Below are 23,266 nucleotides of genomic sequence, written 5' to 3' on the forward strand. Positions count from 1 at the left end.
TTAGCAAAAGATCTTGTAACACATGTTTATGAAGAAAGTATCACATATTAATTTAGAAAACATCATAATTTATTTTATGTTCTGAACCGCATGTAAGATGGACTATTGATCTAAGATCTGACAGATGAGATTTATTCCTATCCTTTTTATTTTCAAACCCCTTCCTATATATATATATATATATATATATATATATATATATATATATATATATATATATATATATATATATATATATATATATATATATATATATTTCTGAATATAGGGCTAAGAAAAGGAAAAGACTAGGATAACATTTAGTGCATATCTCAATTGAGACAAAATTATTTTTCAATAAAATAATAATCTATTACCGTAACATTTGATAACCATGTAATAAATTTAATATCTCATATATAACTTTAAAATGAGGTATAGTTAGAGAATACTTGAAGATCAAGGGTGATTCATGTAATAAATGAGTGTATAATCCAATCTAATTAAATAAAACTTAATGATTAATTATGGAAATTGGTATTGTACAAATAAATCTTGTGAGAGACGGTCTTTTTGAGAGATGTCTCCCAAAAGAAGCTCAACCTATTTTAACATTAGAAAAATAAAAATAAATTTGTTGTTGTATGCTTTTAAAAAAAATAATTTCTAGGATTATGGTATGTCAAGTAGGAATTTAGAGTTTTCAAATAGGTGTTTAGAATATGACAAGTAGGAGTTTATGGTATGTGTTTATGATATGTTAAGTAAGGGTTTATGGTATGTCAAGTGGGGATTTATGGTATGTCAAGTAGAGGTGTTTAGGGTATGCCAAGTAGGGGTTTATGGTGTGTCAGGTAGGTGCTTAAGGTATGTCACGTTAGGTTTTATGGTATGTTACGTAGGTGATTAGCGTATGTCAAGTAGGTTTTTAGGTTATGTCACGCAGCTTATTTTGTTATGTTAGGCAAGGGTTTGTGGTTTGTCAAGTACGTGTAGGATATGTGTTAGTAGGTATTTACACTATGTTTGGATTGAAGGATTGGAGGGAAAGGAAGGGAAAGAATTTAGAAGGATGAGGGATTTCTTGTTTAGATAACAAAATGAGAGGGAAAAGATTTAGAAGGTAAGGATTTAAGGGGATTGGATGAATGATTTTTGTTAAGGCTAATTTTTTCAAAAGTTGGAAAGATTTAAAGGAAAAACTCTCATTTTTCTTCATTTCCTTCACTTCCCTCCTAAACAAACAAGAATTGCTTCCCTTCTAAATTTTTACCTTCCTTTCCCTCCTCTCCCTTCCCCTTCCTTTCCTTTCTTTTCTCTTCAAAGTTGTTATCCAAACATAGTGTTTGGGTATGTCAATTGTCAAGTAAGTGTTTAGAGTATATGTTAAATAGGTGTTAAGAGTATGTTAAGTAGGAATTTATTGTATGTCAAGTATGTACTTATTACTAAAAATACCAACTGAAAGTTGAAATTCAGATATGCTTAGTAATTCAAATTTTGGCCAATGCAAAACCAATAAAATATCTACTTGAAAAATAAATGAATAAAAATATCAAATTGAACAATTATAAATTCAATGTTCAAATTATACTAAATTTTGGAGAAAGTATTTTAAAAACTTAAATTGAATCATAACACAAAATTCCTCTGTGGATTTAATGGCATAAATTAAATTGAAAAAGATAGAGGGTGGCCAACAAAATTAAATTGATGAAAAACAATGAGTACAATCATAGATTATTTCATGAAGGAGAGTAGCCATTAAAATAGAAACTTCCGTTTTATTGGCTAAACTGGTAGGAATTTAACTTAAATATAACTCCATCCTAAATTAGTCCTAATCTCAAACTTTCGTTTTATTGAAAAGGTTAATATGGATGTTTAAACCGAGATTCATTAAGCGTAGATTTAATTATAGACTCAAATTTCACACAATCAATCGATAAAATGTCATCCCATGCTTCGAATTAGGGATTATACCCTAACCCTAAAGAAGAAAACTACTTACTAGACATGGTGGTAAATATGTAATTCATGATGAATGAAGACTTAATTGAAGAATTAAACATGAAGATGATGAATGATTACAATGCACAAAAGTAAATGATTAACAATAAATAAAGAAAATTTACTAATGGAGAAGAACATAAAATAAATTGCAAGGACATTAAGTGTAACAATGGAGTTCAATCACCAAGATTCATGGAAAAACAAAAGAGAAAAATCAAAATTCCATACAGAAAAACTAAAGAAAAAAACTGTCCCTTTAAAAAGGTAACTACCACTTTATATAGTGGTTCCAAAAATTAACCATCGAAACGACACGTCGCTTTGCTTCTGGCTGGCGAAATTTAAACAGTTGTCATTTGTTTCTCGGTTGTCGGAATTGGACATATAATATACCGTTGAAAAGATCTTGAAGTCTACTTTCCAATGCCACAAACTTTGCATTAATACAATCTTTCTATCAAAAGTTATAACCAAAAGAGTGAGCATATATCAAATTTTCACCTCAAAACTTTTGTATTTTAAACATTTTTTCAATTCTTTTACCCATCTTCATTGTAAAACATCTTCAAGCGAGAAATAATCTCCTTAGTAAACTCCTCAACATTAAAACCATAAGAATTATGCTTAAAAACGATCAAAACCGCTCAGAATCAACATGAATAACCAAAATAAGCACCAAATTACTAAAAATAATCATCATTAAGGAGTATAAAATGATATGAATAAGTGCAAATAATTGCACTTATCATTATTCAATTAAAGAAATAAACTAATTATATGATTTCGTCTCGTGGTAAGATTGTGAGCTAATTAAAATCGCAAAAGCTTGCGAGATAGTCTCATATTGAGATCGTACATATAGGCCTACCCCCAAAAAAATGGAAAATAAAAATAGTGCAAATTCCAAAAATAAATAATAAGAATTCAATTTTATTAATTGAAATTTCACATGGAAGCATCCAACTTTCATGAAACGCTAGTGATAGCACTTTTGTAAGATTTTCCACATGGTAGCATCCAATTTATGTACTATCTAACTACCGTAGCATTTTTCGTTAAATTTTAGTTAATTTCCGTTTAATTTACTATTTTGTAAGATTTTTCCACATTGTAGCATCCATTTTATGCTCTCAAATGTTTAATTCACCATTTTTAGTTTAATTCAACATTCAAATGTATTAGTGCTCTGACAAAGGGTAAAAAGATGACTTCTAAGCCTTCATCTTCAAAAGCATCTTAAATTGATCAAATTCTTTTGTTTATAAATTTCATTAAACACTTAATACCACTTCTCCCAATGGTAATGCATTGGAATGAAATTTATGAAGAAAATGAAATAATTCAAGTTGAATAAGCATGACCATCAAGGTAGCAAGAGATTTTTTCAACCAAAATTACACTAGTGTTCATTTTTATTACCACCGTTTAATACCACCAACCAAACGGCCTATAAATGAATCAAATATTTTAAAGGCTTCAATTTTAACGTACAATTGATCAATTTAGACCTTAAAGTGTTCATTTATATACAAAGTGATCAATTAAATGATCAGTTAAAACTTTTAAAAGAAATCAATTAAAAATTTTCAATTTTGATCTAAATATAACTAATTTTGACATTAAAGTGATCAATTTCTACTTATAAGTTTATAATTTTAAATGAATCAGTTTTTTTTTAAGTTTTCAATTTCGACGTTAAAGTAATTAATTTAGGCTTTAAAGTGATCAATTACATATAAAATGATTAATCTAATGATTAGTTATAACTCATAAAAGAAATCAATTTTGACCTTAAACGTATCAATTATGACCTTAAACAACGTGTTTGGTTAGTGGTAATAAATGATGGTAATGAGAATAATTTATAGTGTAAAATTTTATCAAAAGTTCCATGTCATTCCCATGGTAATGAAACTTTGATCATAAAAGGTTTTTTGTTTACAAATTACCATTACCACTTAATACCACATCTCCAATGATAATGCATTAGAATGAAATTTATGAAGAAAATGAGATTGAGGTTGGACAAGTATAGCCATCAAGGTAGCCAAGAGATTTTTTAACCGAAATTAAATTAATTTTCATTCCCATTACCACCGTTAATACCTGTTAGCTACATTTTATCTTTATTCTTACCCCTATAAGTGGCTTGTTTAGCATGAGGAAACTATATGATATTGCATTGTTTTATTGGATTTTACGCTTGTTTTGTTGCGTTGGTTTCATTTCAAGATCTAATCATCAACACCGAGCACAAACTAGCCCCTTTTGTTGCATACATTACTCACCTAAACGCCGAGGGCTCAAAGAAGTGAAACATCATGAGCCAAGCCATAAGAACAAGCCAAAAGAAGCCAAAGTAGACCCACTCGACCAGAATGACCTCGAGCCAAGGTAGCTCGAGCAATCCAGGAGCATGTACTTGAGATCAGAAGCTGAGTATCACAATCCTGAAGATCGCTCGACTGGTTGAGCAAGATGGCTCGGGCCGAGCGGAGCTAATTTTCACATTCTGTCCAATTTTTGAAGTTTCTGATGTTGGACGTGATAGTGGCTCGACTGGTCGAGCGAGATGGGCGGCAGCAGCTTTTGCGATCTTTTTAAATATCATTTGAGGTCCAATTACATTTGTTGATTCTAATTGTTGCTGCCAAGACTGCTAGCCACCCTACCCTACCCATTAGGGGTGGCACCCCCTTCCTACAACCTAGGGGTGGTGGAGCAATCATGAAACAACCACCCCCACTTGTTTTTAAAGTCTATTAATAGAGAGGAGGAAGATGGAGCTAGGCATCTGAGATTTCACCCTTCATTTTGAGTAATTTCAATGTATTCTTCATAGCTTTGCTTTCATTTCAATTAAAAATTAGTGTTTAGCATAATTTCCCTTTCAATTCAATTAAGTACTTTCAATTTCCAATTTCAATCTTAACTCCATCCTTTATGTAATATTTTGCAACTTGGATTCTTCAACCATTGACGTATTATTATTGAAGCTTTTGGAGGGTATTACTTTGAATCATCAAATCATCTTGTTCATTCTTAGATTGAACCTAAAAGAGTAACGTCTATCTTTGCTTATATTGTTTCCAATTCATGTCACTTAGTTATCTTTGATTGTTTGCCGTTTGTTCCATATATTCATGCTTATAGTTCTTCAACTTATATTGTACTCATCTCTTTAGGATACTCTAGTTTAATTTATTCATCTATGGTTCTTGGCTTGTTTGCAATCTATAATTTCAATATGAGTATGGTTGAGTAGTTTGTTTTGGCTTAGGCTAGCATTATCACCATGTATGTAGTCTAAATTGTTTTCTTTACGTTTGGCTTAGTTGTGTTGTTTATGGCTTGAGATGGATTTTGCTGTTATTGTAGTATCATTGGATTGAGGGCGAGAGTCGATTTCTAATGATAGTCTATGCTTGAAAATTGAATCATCTCCATGAGAATATGTAGATGTTTTGATTGAAAATGATGAATGTGTGCTCCATGTCTTAAAATATGCTTAGCCCCATGACAATAGGTAGTTGAGCATGTTTTAGGAAGCTTTTGTTGCTCGAAAGAGAACATTAGTATCCAAGATGCGTTCTTCCCCATAACCCGTATCTATGATCTTAGGTTGAAGATTAGTAAACACTACTTTGGTGAAAAACCTAGCCTTTGCCTCTTCATCATCATATTACCTTCTGAAGTGTTTGTATTGTTTTATACTTTGTTTTAGCTCTAGTCTTTATTTGCTTGTTTTAGTTAATTACACCAACAAACATCTATATATACGTTGTTGAACCAACTAATTGATTGAGAATCCCTTGATATACACCCCACTCCCTATGGATTTGACTCGTACTTGCCGATGTACTACGCTATGCCGTGCACTTGTGTTATTACTATTGAAGGACATAAAGTCCCGATCAATACTACCTACCAAACGACAATAAATAGATCAAGTACTAATAGATCAATTACTAATCGCGTATTGGAATAAACTATAATTAGGTTGATTGGTCTATTGATCTCATATTGAAACGATCACTCGCAAGATTAGCTAAATTAAAATAACCTACAACTAGTTACCCAAACTGACAACTTTGCTCTTATTAAACTAAATTTATCCACAAAAGCCCAAAAACCAACGTATATTGCTTAAGTGGCCTTGTTTGCACAAAAATTTCATGCGAGCCCAGTAGCCAAAAAATCAAAAAGCCTTCCTCCTTTAACATAGTTTCCATCCAATTAAGCAACTTTTGAAATCAATAAACCCAAATAAAACTTAGTGAAAAATTAAATCTTTTAGAAAAAAAATTCTATGTTTCTCCTGGGTTTGAATTAAAATGAATTTGAGAAAAAAAAAAAAAAAAAAAAAAAAAAAAAAAAAAAAAACTGAATATAAAGAAATGACAAGTTCATAAAAAAAAAAAGATTATGTACTCAATACTCACCTTGCGAAAAAAGAATGACGTACATGATATACATTCGAGAGAGACGAATTTTTAGGATGCGAATGCAAGACAATGGGGAACTTACAATAGAGACGACCTCAAAGTTATTACGTATAAGAATTGACTCGACTACATACATACATGCATACAACAATATATACACCGTCTATGAAGGGGAACTTACAATGGGGACAGCCTTGAATTTATTACTTATAAGAATCGATTAGTGGATAGAATCAAGTAGCAGCAGCACAATGTGCTAAAAAAAACAGGGAGGAAATTAAAGAGTAAGCATAACCATAAGTTTACAAGCTTAAAACTTTGCTTGGTATCCAAAATTGTTGCTTTATGATTTGTGTTTCAGACAGAGATATCTTTACCAAAAAGATCAGCAATCCCCTTGGAAGGATCGGGTTGTTTTACTAGTGATTCGCCAACCAAGACCTGCGAATCAATAATTTGCGTCAATTTGTGCAACGAAATTCATAATAGCGTGACACATTAGACGAAGGAATTCTCAAATAGCAACTAATTTCTATTTCAAAGCCAAGGATCTCGATCTCGTCTTTGTACTCCACAGACACCAGAACGAAAACCAACATGTATTATATAATTCACACATCCCAAAACTCGATTTCCTCTTTCTATTTCTAAGAGCCTACTATAGTTTGCAATAGGAGTAGGATGATCAAGGACTTGCTTTTGATCGAAACTCGTTTGGGTTCGAGCTGAAAAGAATTCACACATCCCGAAACAAACTCACCTGAAAGAAAGCTGTGGTATCTTATGGTAACCAATCAGGCAATAAGGCAATCACTGATGGCTAGTAGTAACAAAGAGGTGGGAGTTGTGTGATCCATAGATTAACATTAAGTTACGGATTTGCAATGCGATTTACTCTACTCATCGGTCTCTTTTTTTGCCTTTCAGTTTGCGCAGTTTTGACACTTTATTTCGAGCAAAATCATACAAGTTTGTCGTAGTATAGCGAAGTCCAACAGGAGACTACAACTCAAACAGAAATTTTATAACTAAAGCTAGCTTGACCTACGTGTTTGATAGCAAATTCACTAATGAGCAAAGAACTTACAAATGTTTAATTAAAAGATACCCAAGTTCAAAAGGTTCTAGTATTATTAATTCTACTAGAGTGCAAGGTTGTTAGAATCGAGATCCTACCTAGGTTCATTAAGGGGATATAATCGAAATCGGTCGAATCAAATCATAGGATCGTAAGATCCTATAAATATGTTATGTATGCTATAGGATAATTGATTATCCTTCAAATTTGTTCATTTTAGTTTATTTTTAGATTTTCGAGTAGTAAATTAAGTTTTATTTGACTTTATCTTCTTATTAATTAAAAGGAATACTTTTAATAACCATTTATGAACTGCAAATCGGTAAGTACATGAATTTCAATAATTGTAATGAAATTACATTTTCTACTTGTATTTATCCATATTCCACAAGTAAAAGCTAAAATATATATGGGGGTGTTTGGTTCATGGCTTTTTGCTTAGATTTTTAATTAGCTTTTGGCTAATTGGTTAGTCAAACAGTCAAAGAAAAGTGTTTGGTAAATGGCTTTTAAACCAGCTAAAAATCTGGATTTTAAGCCAAAATGAAAAAGCTACTCCAGCTAGCTTTTTTGGTTGTCTTTTGGCTTGCTGGCCCACTTTTTCTCCAATAAATAACCAACATCCAATATCCACATTTACCAAACATCTCCACAAGCATCGGGCCTTTTCAGCTAGCTTAAAAGCCAACAAAATCAGCCAACAAAAAAAGCCAACGACAAAAAACCAACCGAGAATTGCCAAACACCCCTAAGAGATTTTTTATGATTGAGACGACCCTTGTAGGATTAGATCGTAAAATCGTATTATGATCTTATCACCCATATTCTTGATCTTGTTAGAATCATACTATCCTACCATTATTAAGTTCCTAATGAAGATTGGATTGCTCGCCTGTTTTTGGATCGTAGAATCGTAGATTAAAACCGGATTCCTATAACCATGCTAGGGTGCAACTTAACACTACGTTTGAATAAAAATTTTGGGAGAAAAGAAAGGAAAGGAAGGGGAGGGGAACGACAAGGAAAAGCAAGGGAAGAGAAATGGTTCGAAAGTAATTATTGTTTGTTAACGAGGGATGGGAAGGGAAAGGAAGGGAGATGAGTCGTTTTTCTCCAAATCGTTCCGACTTTGGAGAAATTGAGACCTTAACAACAATCATTCATCTAATCCCTCCAAAACTCTCCCCCCAAATCCCTTTTCTTCCATTATGTTATCAAAACAAGGGATTCTTCTTTTCCCTCTATTTCCTTCCATCAAAACACACTCTAAGAGTGTGTTTGCATCATGAAATACGGAGGAAAGGAAGGGAATAGAAGAAAGGGTGTTGTTTCACACAAAATGTGTAGGAGTTCATCAGTCCATTTCCCTCCCCTTCATTTTCCTTCCCTTTGTATTTGCTATCCAAATGGAAGAAAATCATTCCTTCCATTCCCCTGCCCTTACTTTTCCTCTACTTAAACAGGGTATAAGACTCACGAGATAGACACCAAACTCATTAAACACAAGAAGGATATACACAAGTGGAGCAGCATATCACTTTCCCCTCTACATGTTTCTCCCACTTCATCCCTCAACTTCACAATGACACAATTCAAAGAAGAAAACTAATTCTTATTATATAGTTATCAATCAAAGAGGACTCATTAAGAATACATTTCAAAATATATAAAAGACGTCCATATCGCAAAAAACCACCATATTAAATTTTAAAGAAAAAAACAAACGACCTCATAAATTTCTTGATTCTTGTCGATGTTACAAACTAATATTCAAGTTTTATCAAGTCTCTCAGCCAAGACAAAATGATGATAATTAGTATCCTTTACAAGCAATGAAGGTGAAATAGTTTTTTTTTTAAACAAATAGAACTTTATAAGGTGATTTACCATAAATTTCCCCAAAGAAAAAACAAGAGTCTTGCAAAAAAGTAACAACAGCTACGAGTAAAGCATCAACATCATCAAAAGTTTAAATGTGTGAGAATTTTATGCGACTCACCGCATTGACACCAGCTTCTTGTACGAAAGCAATATCAACCGGCGTGAAAAGTCCAGACTCACCAACCACCTAGAAATCAAGAAACGTCAAGTATGGTGGAAATAAGAGTTTTACATTTAGAACGGATGCAATATAAACAGTATTCAAGTCCAGAAGAAAGTTGGAAGATAAACTCACTATGATTTCCTTTTCACGAATGATTTCTGTACGTCTTGCATCAAGAAGTTTTTTTGTGTTACTAATGTCAACAGTGAACGTCTCTGTAGAGTAACGTAATGATTTATAAGCAATAGTAAAGTTTCTTCATAATACTAATGCATCGAATGACTAATTAACAACAAAACTCAGCAGCCTGTGTTATATCAAGTCAAACGATTAATTTAACTTACCCAGATCACGATTGTTGATTCCCACCAATTCAATACCGTCTATTCCAAGCACACGATCCATTTCCCTTTCATTATGCACCTGACACGAGAAAAGAAACATATAAAGGTATGGATTATTGACCCAATGCTCCAAATGAAGTCGACCAATTTACCACAAGCTTAAACTCGAAAAGAGCATAAATACACTGGATCAAGAGCCGCTTGCAACTGATTTGATGATGGTTCAATTATAGCTCAATACTGATAAGAGTTAATTCGAGGTACCTCCATACTTAGGATAAAAGATTGATAATATAACCCTCTCGGCGTCTAAGAAAGTAATCAAACAGTAAACTGATTAACTCTTTTCATATTTACACACTAAGGTTGGGTTATAATGGACTATAGTAAAATGACTAATTAAATCATGTGCAATTCTTATTTACGTGAAGTTGCAGATGATAATTATTACCAAGGGTCAATCGGAAACAACCTCTTTATATATTAAAACGTTAAATGTAATTTTCTTGATTTAATACTTTGACATCACTTATTCTTTTTCTAGATCCACCACTGTGGCGACCCTTCCAAACCCCATCCTAGATCACTCTTCAACCTAACTATACTATTTCTCAAAAATATCGTTTACAACTCAACGACATCACCACATCCAATTCTTTCAGCTGAAACAGTTCAAAAAATTCTATAACTCACCTCGACAAGTGCTGTTAGTCCCAGCATTTTGCATATCTTGATCATGTACTTAATATCTAGATCAGGCAGAACGCCAGCAATCAAGAGAACAGCATCTGCCCCCTTAACCCTAGCGTAGAACAATTGCCAAGCATCCACGATAAATTCTTTGCATAACAGAGGACACTGCATAAAAGAAATTACAAGGAAACGACTTACTGTCAACTACATACATAAAAGATAACAATGAATCCTGGAGGATTAGGCAATCCCAGACCTCATACCTGAATTCCAGCATTACGTATAGCCTCCAGATTCTCAAAACTTCCCTGTATCCATTACATCATGAAAAAAGTTGAACCATTATAGAAATGCAAAATAAGCAGTTGAAGCCCGAGATTGAATTGAAAATGGTGTCATTACTTGAAAAAATTTCTCATCGGTCAGAACACTAAGACAAGCAGCGCCACCTTTCTCGTAAGCTTTGGCTATTTCAACCTGTAGAAAAAGATTAAAACATGCAAATCAACAATTTTTAAATTCATCGAACTTGATCTTTCCAATCACAACTAGGTAGAATGTAAATCAAATTCGTCATTACCATTTTGAGCCTACAGATACTACCCTTAAAGAACCCATTCACCGATAATATATATTTTAGCATTGATTAACCAAGGATAAACCTAGACCGTGTAAAGAAGCTAAACCAAAACAAGTCAATGAAGAAATATGAATCCTTAATAATAATAGACTAATGCATATCAATGGTCAGAACTCTCGTTCAGTGGGAGATACCATGATATAAATTATTGTAACTAGTGTGACATGATTCGCTAATCTCCTCGAAGCGAATTATAGTCAGTTTTGGGCTATTCTTGGGAAAATTTGTGCGAATCACGAATTCAAAAAGAAAATTAGCTAGCGAATTATGTAACACTGATTATAAAAGTACCCAAATAAAAAAATCGATGACTCAAAACCAAGTCTAAGTTTCAATCCTATGTTAGGAGTACTTGTGACAACGAGAAAAAAATACCGGATTAAAATCCTCTCGTAGAACACCTCTACTTGGTGACGCCTTTTTGACCTCCGCAATTAAACCAGGCAATCCTGTTCTTTGTTCAGCAGCTTTTAAAGCACCGATAAAATCCCTCGTTGGAAGAGCGTTGGCAAGGGCTTTTTTCAATGCAAGAAGAGGCTTTTTCCCTTTCAACTGATGATTATTGGGAAAAGTTTTGTGTAAGATGAGTATCCAAAATGAGTGATAAAGGCAAGATAGGGGGAGAGATCAGAACCTGTGCGACTTCTACGTCCTTGTACCAAACTATTTCCTCCAAAATATTTTGCGGAGTATTGCCTTCATTTTGTATCCGGAACTCAAAAGGTCCCACATAATGCAAAGGCGGTCCAGTTGGTGGTCGTCTTCTTATCGTTATTCCTTGACTAGAAAGGACTTCCTGTTGTAACCGTACACCCTCCGATTCTTGTAGTTTAAGAGCATTCTCTTGGGAATCAGTAACAGGTGGTGGAACTGTCGCAGATATTTCCTTGGAGTCTAGCTACAATAAGAAAAGAATTCCAGCTTTTGTGGTCTGTTAACATAGAAATACAGGACTACACAAAGCCAAGCAAGAAAATTAAGCCTTGCACAAATGCGTAAGCGGATAATAACTTGCCGATTAAACAATACGGAACAAACCAACAAAAAGCGGATAATAACATTTCGGCTTTTGAGGTCTGTTAACATAGAGATATAGGACTACACAAAACCAATCAAGAAAATTAAACCTTGCACAAAACCGTAAGCAGATAATAACTTGCCAACCAAACAAATTGGAACAGAATAACAAAAATCATTACTAAAAATGGCATACATCGTTTGACCCTATTGATGATCTTACAGAAACCAAGATGACACAAGCAAACAAAAACTACAACTTTAAAAGTAACAATCCTTCTTATTGATAAATTTGGGCTAGTACACAATACCCACACAAGAGAAGAATTGACTGCACACAAACCCAATAAGGATCCATCCTAAAACCAATTGGTATTAGGAGGAGTAGCCCATCAAGTATATATGTTAATCAACTTCTCTCTAAGTTTTTCGATGTGGGATCACATGTGAGTTATTTTCCAACACTGATGAACTTCCATCAAAATTTCACTAGCTACCATACATTGTCAACAATAAACTGAACAAATTACCACAAACACCCAAGGATCAAAGGTGAAGTCTCAAGAACAAGCTTCACACAAACACCCAAAAACAAAACCAAATTTGCAACCCACCAAGAACCCCAATCACGCAATCAAGAATACAATTAAAGCCAACACAAAGATGTAAGTGGTTCACCCCTAATTGGGTTGCATTCACTGTCCTAACCTAGATGCCTTATTGCTTCTTCAATGGTTCTCCAACAGAGGTACAAGAGATGATGATGATGATTACAATTGAGAGAATAGGAGAGTAGAGAGATTTAGTAGAGAGAGGTTAAGAAAGCATTAGCACTAATCTATGTGTTTAGCCCTATTTATAACACATAGAGACTAAAATACTTACATATAATCCTAAGGAATTCAAGAAATGAAAACAGAACAAACAAAAAATTGTCCATCGGTACAGCCGAGTCGGCTTTCCCTTGGCCAGAGGAAAAGCCAACTCGTCTTTTGCTTTTGTCTCCAAAAGCCAAGTCTTCATTTAGGCATTTCAACCCTTATATCATTTTTACCCCTTTTTACCTCCTTTCACCACATTACATTTACCATAGATTAAGGACTAAGTCACACCCTTAATCACCCTTAAAACCCCATAAACCAAACCCCAAAATAATACACACAGCATAGAAATTGAAACACAACTTGAATTTTATATGTTTTAAACTCCAACAAATGCAAGGGATACTAAAACTAGCATTATAATTACAATGAAATTTATTAACAGAAGGTGTTGTGTATGCTGCTGTGAATGCTGCTGCGTGTGCAATACCATGCTACACTCTTCACTATTGTACTTATTTCTATTATTCCCTGCTATCCTTACAATATTCCTTTTGTCCTAGTGGTCCCATGTATATATGAATGAATGGTGTCTTATGATAGGGTAGGTTTTGTGCTCAATCTCTATATATATATATGTAATGCTTAGTACTCAAGCAAGACACATCGAATGAATGAAATACAAAGCATTCCCTGTCTAATTTATTCACTCATCATGGTATTAGAGCCATGATCCTTATAATCTGATTGTTCACTCCCTTCCCTCCCTGCCTAATATTTCTCTTCTTTTCTATTCTTCTCTGTACTCTCTTTTGCTCTCCTTTCTATCTTGTTCTTTTCTCTTCCATGGAAAAAATGAATCCTTAAAACCCCCTGTACTTGCATGGATCAGACAGTCCTAATACTGTGAGTGGTTGACAAACTCACTGATATCAGCAATTACAAAAGGTGGAAAAGGTCTATGGAAATAGCCCTCTCATCCAAAAGAAAACTTGCATTCATCAATGGCACTGTGATCAGAGATGAGGAAGACGAAGTTAAAGGTGACCTATGGGACACTTGCAATGACACTGTCATAGGTTGGATCATGGGATCTGTATCTGAACCAATAAAGCAAACCATTATGTATATGATGTCCGTAAGAGAAATCTGGTTATACCTTGAAAGGAGATTCTCAATCTCAAATGGATCCCTCAAATATAAAATCAACAAAGAGTTGTATGAGACCAAGCAAGGATCCTCATCAATCAATGAATACTACACTGTACTTAGGCATGGCCACGGGGCGGGTTACCCGGAACCGAACCGGTCCCGAACCGCTTGGAACCGGATCCGGAACCAGAACCGTTTGCGACAGGTTCCGAACCGCCCCGAACCGCGAAACCGTGAAACCGCCGGAAAAAAAGTTGTCGGAACCGTGAAACCGCCGGAAAAAACCGTCGTGAACCGGGTAAAAAACCCGCGGTTTGGAACCGGTTCTGGAACCGGAACCGGGACCGGTCCGGTTGAACCGGCCCACCGATTCCATGGACCCGGTTCGCCAAAAGTTACCGTTTATGACCGTTGAACTAGCCGTTGCATTTTTCATTATAAATACTCATCAATTTCAATCATTTTCATTCACAACTCATCTCTTCTCCTACTCTCTCTACTTACTCTCTCTACTTAATTCTTTAATTACGCAATTATTTTCTTAATTAAATAATTAGTCTTTTAATTATTTCTTAATTTAGTTAGTTACATAATTAATTATTTATTTATTTCTTAATTCTATATTTCTATTATTACTTCAATATTATCAATCATGTCTTCATTTTTGAAAAAAGCCACAAAAAAAGTTACTAAAGTGGCAAAATCATTGGGAGGTTCCAGTTCGTCCAAAAGAAAGGCCACTTCTACTCCGTCGGTATCAACAACACCTTCCATTAGTAATTATAATTATGAACATAATTATCCGGAAGGGTACGACCCGGAGTTACATAATTATGCAGAAGAAATGGAAAGAGAAATACAAATTGATGAAGAAGAAGAACAAGAAGAGGAACCAACGACCCCAATTGGGATAAATATATCTCGACAGTCATCAACAAGATCACATGAAGAACAAGGAGAACAACAACAACAAAGACAAGCTCGTGATAAACGAGTCAATTTCCAAACTATCGGTTAGTTTTATAATTTTATTCTTCAAATTAATTAAACTTTAAATTATTTATTTATTTAATTATAGTTTTATAATTTTAAATTATTTATTTAGATGAAGTTGAACCAGTAAGACAACCTTTTCCGGCAATGCCACCTCCTAGTGGTAGAGCTGTTTCACATGTGTGGTCGTATTTCACAAAAGAACCAACCGAGAATCCAGATATTTTCTTATGCACTTGTCAAATTTGTGAAAGTCAAGGAGTAAAGCCCTTAGTTTCATACAGTTTCGCCAGAGGTAAATACTTTTTAAGTTTTTTATACATACTGACATACATAATACATTGATACATTATATATTCATATTTTATAAACATTTATTTATTGTGTTTTGTGAATACGTGTTAGGTGGTGTTACGGGATCTTTTAACAAACATTTGGCAAAGAAGCATGGAATCACAAAAGAAACTCATGCAGCAAGCGGGAGCGGGACCACAAGTGGAAGCCGACAGACACAATGGGACATTCCCATCACAGGTATGCCTTTTAGATACAATCGTAATGACATGATTGATGAATTTTCTAGGTATGTAATTTGTGATGAATTGCCTTTTAACCACGGTGAAAGTAGGGCATACGAGCGTCTCAATAGAAAAACTTTGCAACCACAATATAGAGCAATCCCTAGGAGCACTCTTAAAAGACGCACAATTAAATTATACGAATCAATGCGCTATGAATTAGTTGAAATGTTTAAATCGTTTAATGGTAGGGTTAGCATAACAACTGACATTTGGTCTGCTCCCCCACATTTAGAACCTTATATGTGTGTAACAGCACACTGGATAGATCGAAATTGGATTATGCAAAAAAGAATAATTGCTTTTGAGACAATGCCAGAAAGACATACCGGTGAAAACATAAAATATAGATTAGTAGAGATATGTAGAGAATGGAACTTATTAGATAAAATATTTTGTTGTTCAACTGATAATGCAATCGCGAACATTAAATGTATAGAACTTTTGTTTAACGAACCTGCTTTTAGTTTAATCCTTGGGGGTAGCTTATTACACATACGTTGTTGTGCGCATATAATTAACTTATCTTGCCAAGCAGGCATAAAACAATTAAGTGATTTATTAGAACCAATTAGGGATATAGTGAAATGGCTTAGGATCGGAAAGATAAAAAGATGATATAAACAATTATGTGACCAATACCAACTTAAAAAAGTGTATTGGTCATTAGATACTCCTACACGTTGGGGCTCAACCAACGATTTATTAAGAAAGGCGATTGCTTATCGCCCAGTAATAACACAACTATATAGTGAGTGTACAGATAGTTTCATAGCTGATGACACTTGGGAATTAGCTATAGGTGTACATAACATATTAGAAGCGTATGACCACGCGACTAAGATTTTTTCTTATGTTTATGAACCGAACGTTCACTTAGTAATAAGTGAATGTATTACTATTTTTTATCATCTCCTTAAATATACACATGAAGATACTAACCCAAAATTGAGGCCGATTCTTGCAGATATGATGGAAAAATGGCAAGCATATTTTACCGATTTTCCTTATATTTATGGAATCGCAACCATTTTGGACCCACGTTTTAAAACTGAGGTCCTTACTAAAGTAATAGGATTTTATTACCAATCGTTAGATCGCCCGTCTACTGATGTACATAATTATGTAGGAACATGTAAAAAATATTTAGCAGAACTCTATGATTTTTACGCTAGTGTATATAACCCGAAACGCGATATGTCTAGGCGTGCTAGCGTTTCGGCACGTCCCTCTTACTATAATTCGGTAATAGCTAACATAATGACTCAAGATGATAGTTTTGTAGGATCATCTTCTTCTTCCTCGACCTCATATTTAAAACTAGATAGTTATCTTAAACACCACTTTGAAATAGACCAAAGTATCTATGATATTTTGGAGTGGTGGAAAGAAAAATCTGTTAAATTTCCCATTTTATCGAGAATTGCAAAGGATATCCTTGCAATTCCCGCGTCAACAATTGCATCGGAGTCTGCTTTTAGTGCAGGTAGAAGAGTTTTGGACGAAAAGCGATCTCGTCTTGCTCCACATAGTATTCAAATATGTGTTTGCAAGAAAGATTGGGATCAAGCGGAGATTCGAACACAAGGACTAAGGAATGATGATGATCAAGACGACGATGATGATCCATGGATGATGATGGATACATCTGCATCATCGTCAGGAGGAGAGTCAGCGGAAGCATCTAATCAACCACATGATGATGACGAAGACGAATAGGATCAATCCGACAAACGACAACGATAAATCAACATTCAACAACTATAAATAAAAGGTATGACAAAGAACTACGTGGGCTTTGATTCCTTCGGGATACGTAGGCAGCTTAGTATTCATTTGGGTACTAGGTTCAAGTCCATTTTCTCCCTCTTTTTTTATTAATCATCTTTATCGACATTATCATTGATTCGTTTCTTATTAATTTATTTTTTTCATTCTTTTTAGTAAATATTTCAATAACGATGACAACTTGACATGCAATGAATTTCGCTAATAATCAAGTAATCATCAAAGGTACGTCCGCGATATTATAGTATTTTTTTATTATATAAATATTTAAAGAAAAAATAAAAATGGAACCGATGGTCCGACCCGCCCGTCCCGTGAGTTGGAACCGCCGGAACCGCCTCATGAACCGCCAAGGAACCGTTTGGAACCGCCCGGAACCGGAACCGGAACCGTTCGCGACAGGTTCCAAATGGAACCGGAACCGGGTGGAACCGGAACGGAACCGGACCAACCCGGACCGTGGCCATGCCTAACTGTACTGAAAAGTGTATGGGAAAAACTGGAATCCTTGGATCAACTTCCAACAATCACAGAAAGTGAAGATGTGAAAAAGTTCTTAGAAGCTTTTGAAAAACAAAAGAAAAAAGGCTCTTTTTAGTTCTTCAATAGACTAGATGAAAGCTGTGGACCATTGAGAAGCCAACTCCTAATGATCACTCCTCTACCCACAGTGGACTTTGCTTGCAGCTCTATTCAACAAGAAGAGTCTTAACGAAATATTTTAAATCCTATGAAGGCACCTATGGAATCTTCTGCTATGTATAGTAGAGGTGCTGCTGAAAATGTTGTGTGTAGTGCTTGTGGTGACAAAGGACACATGAAAGAGAGATGTTGGACAGTTGTAGGGTACCCTAAATGGCATTTCAAATACAAACCACCATTTAGAGGGAAAGAGGGAAACTCAAGAATGAGAAGCACAAATCAGAACTGGGGGAGGCACAGAAATCAGAGGATGCCTGCAAATTTGTAAGAAAGTGGGATCTTGGGACAAGGAAGTGAAATCTCAGTAGAGCAGCTAGAACAACTCTTAAAGAACCTGCCAGGAGGTCACAAAATTTCTATCAACAACGCTCATTCAGAAGAAAAGAATGATAATAGCTCCAGTGGCTTTGCAGGTATGGTGTCTTGCTTCTATGGAAATACAAAAGCAACTGAGTGGATAATAGACTCAGGGGCAAGTGATCATATTACTGGAAATGTTGCATTTGTAAATAATCCTAAACCTAAAAAAACTCAGCATAAATAAACTTACCCAATGGTGAAACATCTAAAATCACTTCACTGTGGTTCAATATCTTTACAAAATGGCATGGTACTGAAGGATGTGCTGGTTGTGCCTGAGTTTCAACATAGCTTGCTTTCTGTGAAAAAACTTAATAACTCAGAGAATTGCAAAGTTAATTTTTATGTTGGCTAGTGTGCTATTTATCATAATGAGTCTCAAACAGTCAAAGGTTTAGGAACATCAAAGGATGGAGTATTATCTTCTTAATCAAACATAAATTCTGTAGTTGGGGAAATGACACATGCTGCAAATTCCTCTGTAAAAGTCACACATGGTTGTATTGAAGCTGAGAGGTTGAATGACTCTTACCTATGGCATTTAAGGTTAGGACATGCACCTATTATGAAACTTCATCACCTAGGTGTTATTGATAAATCATGCAAACGCCCTGAAAACTTCTGTGCAACTTGTCCTATGGGCAAACTCACCAAGCAACCCTTTAACCTCAGCCAATCCTATGCTGCTCAACCCTTTGAACTTCTCCACATAAATGTGTGGGGACCATATAAAGTTCAAACAAGAGAGGGATACAGATTTTTTCTCACAATGATAGATGATCATTCCATGAACACCTGGGTAACTCTACTTAAACACAAAAATTCATAAAATTGGCAAATACTCAATTTGCAAAGAAGGTGAAGATAGTGAGATCAGACAATGCCTTGGAGTTTGAGGATTCCCATTGTAAGTCTCTCTATGAGTTACATGGAATAATACACCAGACTACATGTGTTGATAGAGATCAGCAAAATGGAAGGTGTGAAAGAAAACATAGCATTGTGCTTGAAATGGCAAGATGCTTAAGAATGCAAGCTGGACTACCAAAATCCTACTGGGGTGATTGTGTGCTCATTAGTGCATACCTTATTAAAAACTCCCTACTCCTGTCCTACATAACAACACTCGCTGTGAAACACTTTACAATAACAAACCATCCTACTCTCATCTCAAAGCCTTTGTCTGCCAAGCCCTTGCCTATAACCCAGCCTACAACAATGATAAACTGAACCCTAGAGGTGTCCCTTGTGTCTTCATTGGCTATCCAGCTTCACAAAAAGGCTATAAGCTTTTAAACCTTCTTGCCAAGCAAACCTTTGTATCTAGAGACAAAATGGTTTGAGCATGTCTTCCCTTACACCTTGACCCCCACACAACTTCAACACTTAATCCCTCCTTCCACAGACCACTCCATACAACAACCTTCATTCTGGGAAGATTCCTCTGATGATGAACACAATGAACCTGAACCCCCTCCTGACCCTCCTACTACACCTCCATCTTCTACCTCTCCCTGCTTGGACACTTCTCCTACCCCTCCTGACCCCACTGCCAACCCCACTTGAGACGTCCTGATAGGAACCCAGCCTACTTGGTTGGCAGATTATGTCACACCTATAGCCAACTCCACCACTACTTGTGTACATCCTCAGTTTTAGTGCTTCATGGCTCAAATACACCATGCCTCTGATCCTGTTACCTGTCTTGAAGCTAGCAAACATCCTCAATGAGTGCAGCCCATGAATGAAGAGCTGTGTGCTTTAGAGGACAACCTTACCTGGATCATTACTGACCTACCCCCTGGCAAGAAAGCCATTGGTAATAAATGGCTCTACAAAACCAAATACCTTCCTAATGGGAACATAGAACGTTACAAAGCAAGACTTGTAGTCCTAGGCAACAAGCAAAAATACGGGATTGACTATGTGGAGACATTTGCCCCTATGGCTAAACTTACTACTGTTCGTGGCCTTCTTGCTGTGGCAGCCATCAATGATTGGCAAGTATTTCAAATGGATGTGAAAAATTCATTCCTTCATGGGGATTTAGATGAGGATGTGTACGTGAAGTTTCCCACAGGTTATCAAGGGCCTGGCCAACTCATTTCTATGGAGCCCCCATGGCATATTTCTCTCTTTTAAATTTCACATGAAAGATCTTGGCACTTTAAGATACTTCTTGGGAATTGAAGTTGATAGATCCCCCATGGCATATTTCTCTCTCAGTCCAAATACACCACTGACCTCCCAAAAGAGTAGAAACTCCTCTCATCCAAACCTCTCAAACTTCCTTTAGACTCTAACCTTAAACTCACACCTACCAGTGGTGATCCCCTCCCTTACATACCAGCCTACCAAAAACTTATAGGGAAAGTCATTTACTTAACCTTGACACGACCTAATATTGCATTTGTTGTTCATACCCTTAGCCAATTCATGCACTAACCTACCACTGTCCACATGCAGGCTGCCAAAAGAGTCCTAAGGTACCTCAACAATGATCCTTCTCAAGGTATCCTTCTTGCATCTTCATCTTAAGCTAAACTTATTGCCTGTTGTGATAGTGATTAGGCGGGGTGCCCTATGTCTAGGAAGTCCACCACAGGCTTCTGCATCCTTCTAGGTGACTTAGCTATATCCTGGATTCAAAGAAACAAGTTGTAGTAGCAAGAAGCTCAGCTGAAGCTGAATATCGTGTTATGGCTCTCACCACCTGTGAAGTTTTATGGCTTATACAGCTGCTTAGGGACCTAGGTATCTTCCATACTGGTCCTACTCCTCTACTATGTGACAACAAAGCTGCACTCTCTATTCTTGCCAACCCTATACAGCATCAGAGAACAAAGCACATAGAAGTGGACTGTCACTTCATTCGTGAGAAACACAAATCAGTCATCATTCAACCTCGATATGTGTCCTCTAAAGAACAACTGGCTGACATATTCACCAAATCTCTCCCTGTCTCTCAACATCAGCATCTGCTGCACAAGTTGGGAGCTACTGTTGTCCATCCACTCCCAACTTGAAGGGGCGTATTAACAGAAGGTGTTGTATGTGTTGCTGTGAATGCTGCTGCGTGTGCAATACCATGCTAAACTCCTCACTGTTGTACTTATTTCTGTTATTCCCTGTTGTCCTTGCAAATTCCTTTTGTCCTACTGGTCCCATGTATATATGAATGAATGGTGTATTATGATTGGTAGGGTTTTTGCTCAATCTCTCTATATATATGTAATGCTCATACTCAAGCAAGACACATAGAATGAATAAAATACAAAGCATTCCCCGTCTAATTTATTCACTCATCAAAATTAGTAACAAATTATGCAAGAGAGTACCTGCTGAGCATGAATCAAACAAGCATTATGTTTCCTGAAATAATTAGGAGTTGATCTTTTGAGATAGACTCTCGGCAACGTAACTCCAAACTTTATGGAAACAGGCATCGGCCGCATCAACGCTGTAACACCCTCCATTTGTTGATGCTACAATACTCTCCTAGTCAATTGATTTTCATGATAAAGAAGAGACAAATGAAGAAACTAAATCACAGGCTGAATATCACCTAAAAATCGTAAAGGCTCTAAATTACATAGTTTGAGGGGCATAATGAAGTATATAAAACATCTAATTATAACCGCATTTTAATGTTCTATTCATAAGAGCATTATACTCACATAAATTGATTTTCAGGTCATCTGTCATCACCAAGAACTAAATAGATACGTCAAGTAAACAACTCAACCAAAAGCAAAAGCTTAAGTTTATGGTTAAGGCCTCGTAATATGTTATATACTCCAATACGCCTCCTCACATAAGAGGGGCTAGAAGTGTGGATGCAGGCTCTCTCCAACCTGGCGTGGGGTTGGAATTTGAACCATAACCTCTTTATCTTCTGGTCAAGGAACCGACTCAACCAAAAACCTTAAGCTGATGGTTGATGCCCTGAGTATGTTATATACTATAAGAAACAAGATACTTAATACAAATCAAATTTCATTAAAATTCACCCAATAAAAATGAAATTTGGGAAAATAAGAAACCTAATCCATGTTCTTCAATTGTGAATGATCATCAATTTCTCTCCTACCCAGTACCCAAATCGATCCCAAGACCATAAACTTCATTTGAAAACAAAAACAATGCTGAATTGCTAACAATTACTAAAATATTTAATTGCCCAAAATAGATTGTCCATTGAAGTAAGAAGGAAAATTATACTCTATGTATAGGTAATAGAAGCAATTGATTATCAAAGCTCAAGAATTTAAGATTAAAGATGATGAACCTGATTGGTAGTAGCCGTTACTGCAAGTTTGAGGTCCATAATCAAGAACAGAAGTGCTGATAACTTATAATTTTGGCACGAAGGCTGGTGTTCCAAGAAGACAAATCAACAAAAAAAGAATAAAATAATTTTTTTAAAAAAACTTCAAAATTTTAATTCTTCAAATTTTAATTCTTTAAAGAAGCTTGTACGAGTCTAAAGTCAAATTTGTTCGCTGTTATAACAGACTAACAGTGAACAAGAGAAAAAAATTGACTTTGTTCACTATTGATAACGTTTTGAAAGGAAAAAAATTAAGAAACAATGTTTGTTCGAAAACATCGAACATACT

General features: G+C 35.4%; 2 protein-coding genes across 5 annotated transcripts; one reads left to right on the plus strand and one right to left on the minus strand.

The window, feature by feature from the left end:
• Positions 1–6,521: 6,521 nt before the first annotated feature.
• LOC130802875 (indole-3-glycerol phosphate synthase, chloroplastic-like) lies at positions 6,522–23,116 on the minus strand. 4 transcript variants are annotated; one of them, XM_057666978.1, is made up of 11 exons: positions 22,936–23,116; positions 21,986–22,132; positions 11,871–12,134; positions 11,612–11,788; positions 10,999–11,073; positions 10,860–10,904; positions 10,597–10,761; positions 9,904–9,982; positions 9,692–9,774; positions 9,515–9,583; positions 6,522–6,878 (listed from the first exon to the last, which is right to left on the minus strand). In XM_057666978.1, exons 1-11 carry the CDS (start codon positions 22,972–22,974, stop codon positions 6,795–6,797), a joined length of 1,227 nt encoding a protein of 408 aa, XP_057522961.1. In that variant the 5' UTR covers positions 22,975–23,116; the 3' UTR covers positions 6,522–6,794. The 4 variants fall into 4 exon arrangements, with proteins under 4 accessions (XP_057522961.1, XP_057522962.1, XP_057522963.1 ...); XM_057666979.1 differs by having other exon boundaries at positions 21,986–22,145; positions 22,936–23,038; XM_057666980.1 differs by having other exon boundaries at positions 21,986–22,145; positions 22,691–22,972.
• Positions 14,755–17,995, plus strand: LOC130802877 (uncharacterized). The gene is made up of 4 exons (XM_057666982.1): positions 14,755–15,239; positions 15,332–15,514; positions 15,625–15,753; positions 17,284–17,995. The coding sequence occupies exons 1-4, from the start codon at positions 14,879–14,881 to the stop codon at positions 17,514–17,516; spliced, it is 906 nt and encodes a 301-aa protein (XP_057522965.1). The 5' UTR covers positions 14,755–14,878; the 3' UTR covers positions 17,517–17,995.
• Positions 23,117–23,266: the final 150 nt, after the last annotated feature.

This window comes from Amaranthus tricolor, chromosome 16 (genome assembly GCF_026212465.1).
Source record: "Amaranthus tricolor cultivar Red isolate AtriRed21 chromosome 16, ASM2621246v1, whole genome shotgun sequence".
Taxonomy (NCBI): domain Eukaryota; kingdom Viridiplantae; phylum Streptophyta; class Magnoliopsida; order Caryophyllales; family Amaranthaceae; genus Amaranthus; species Amaranthus tricolor.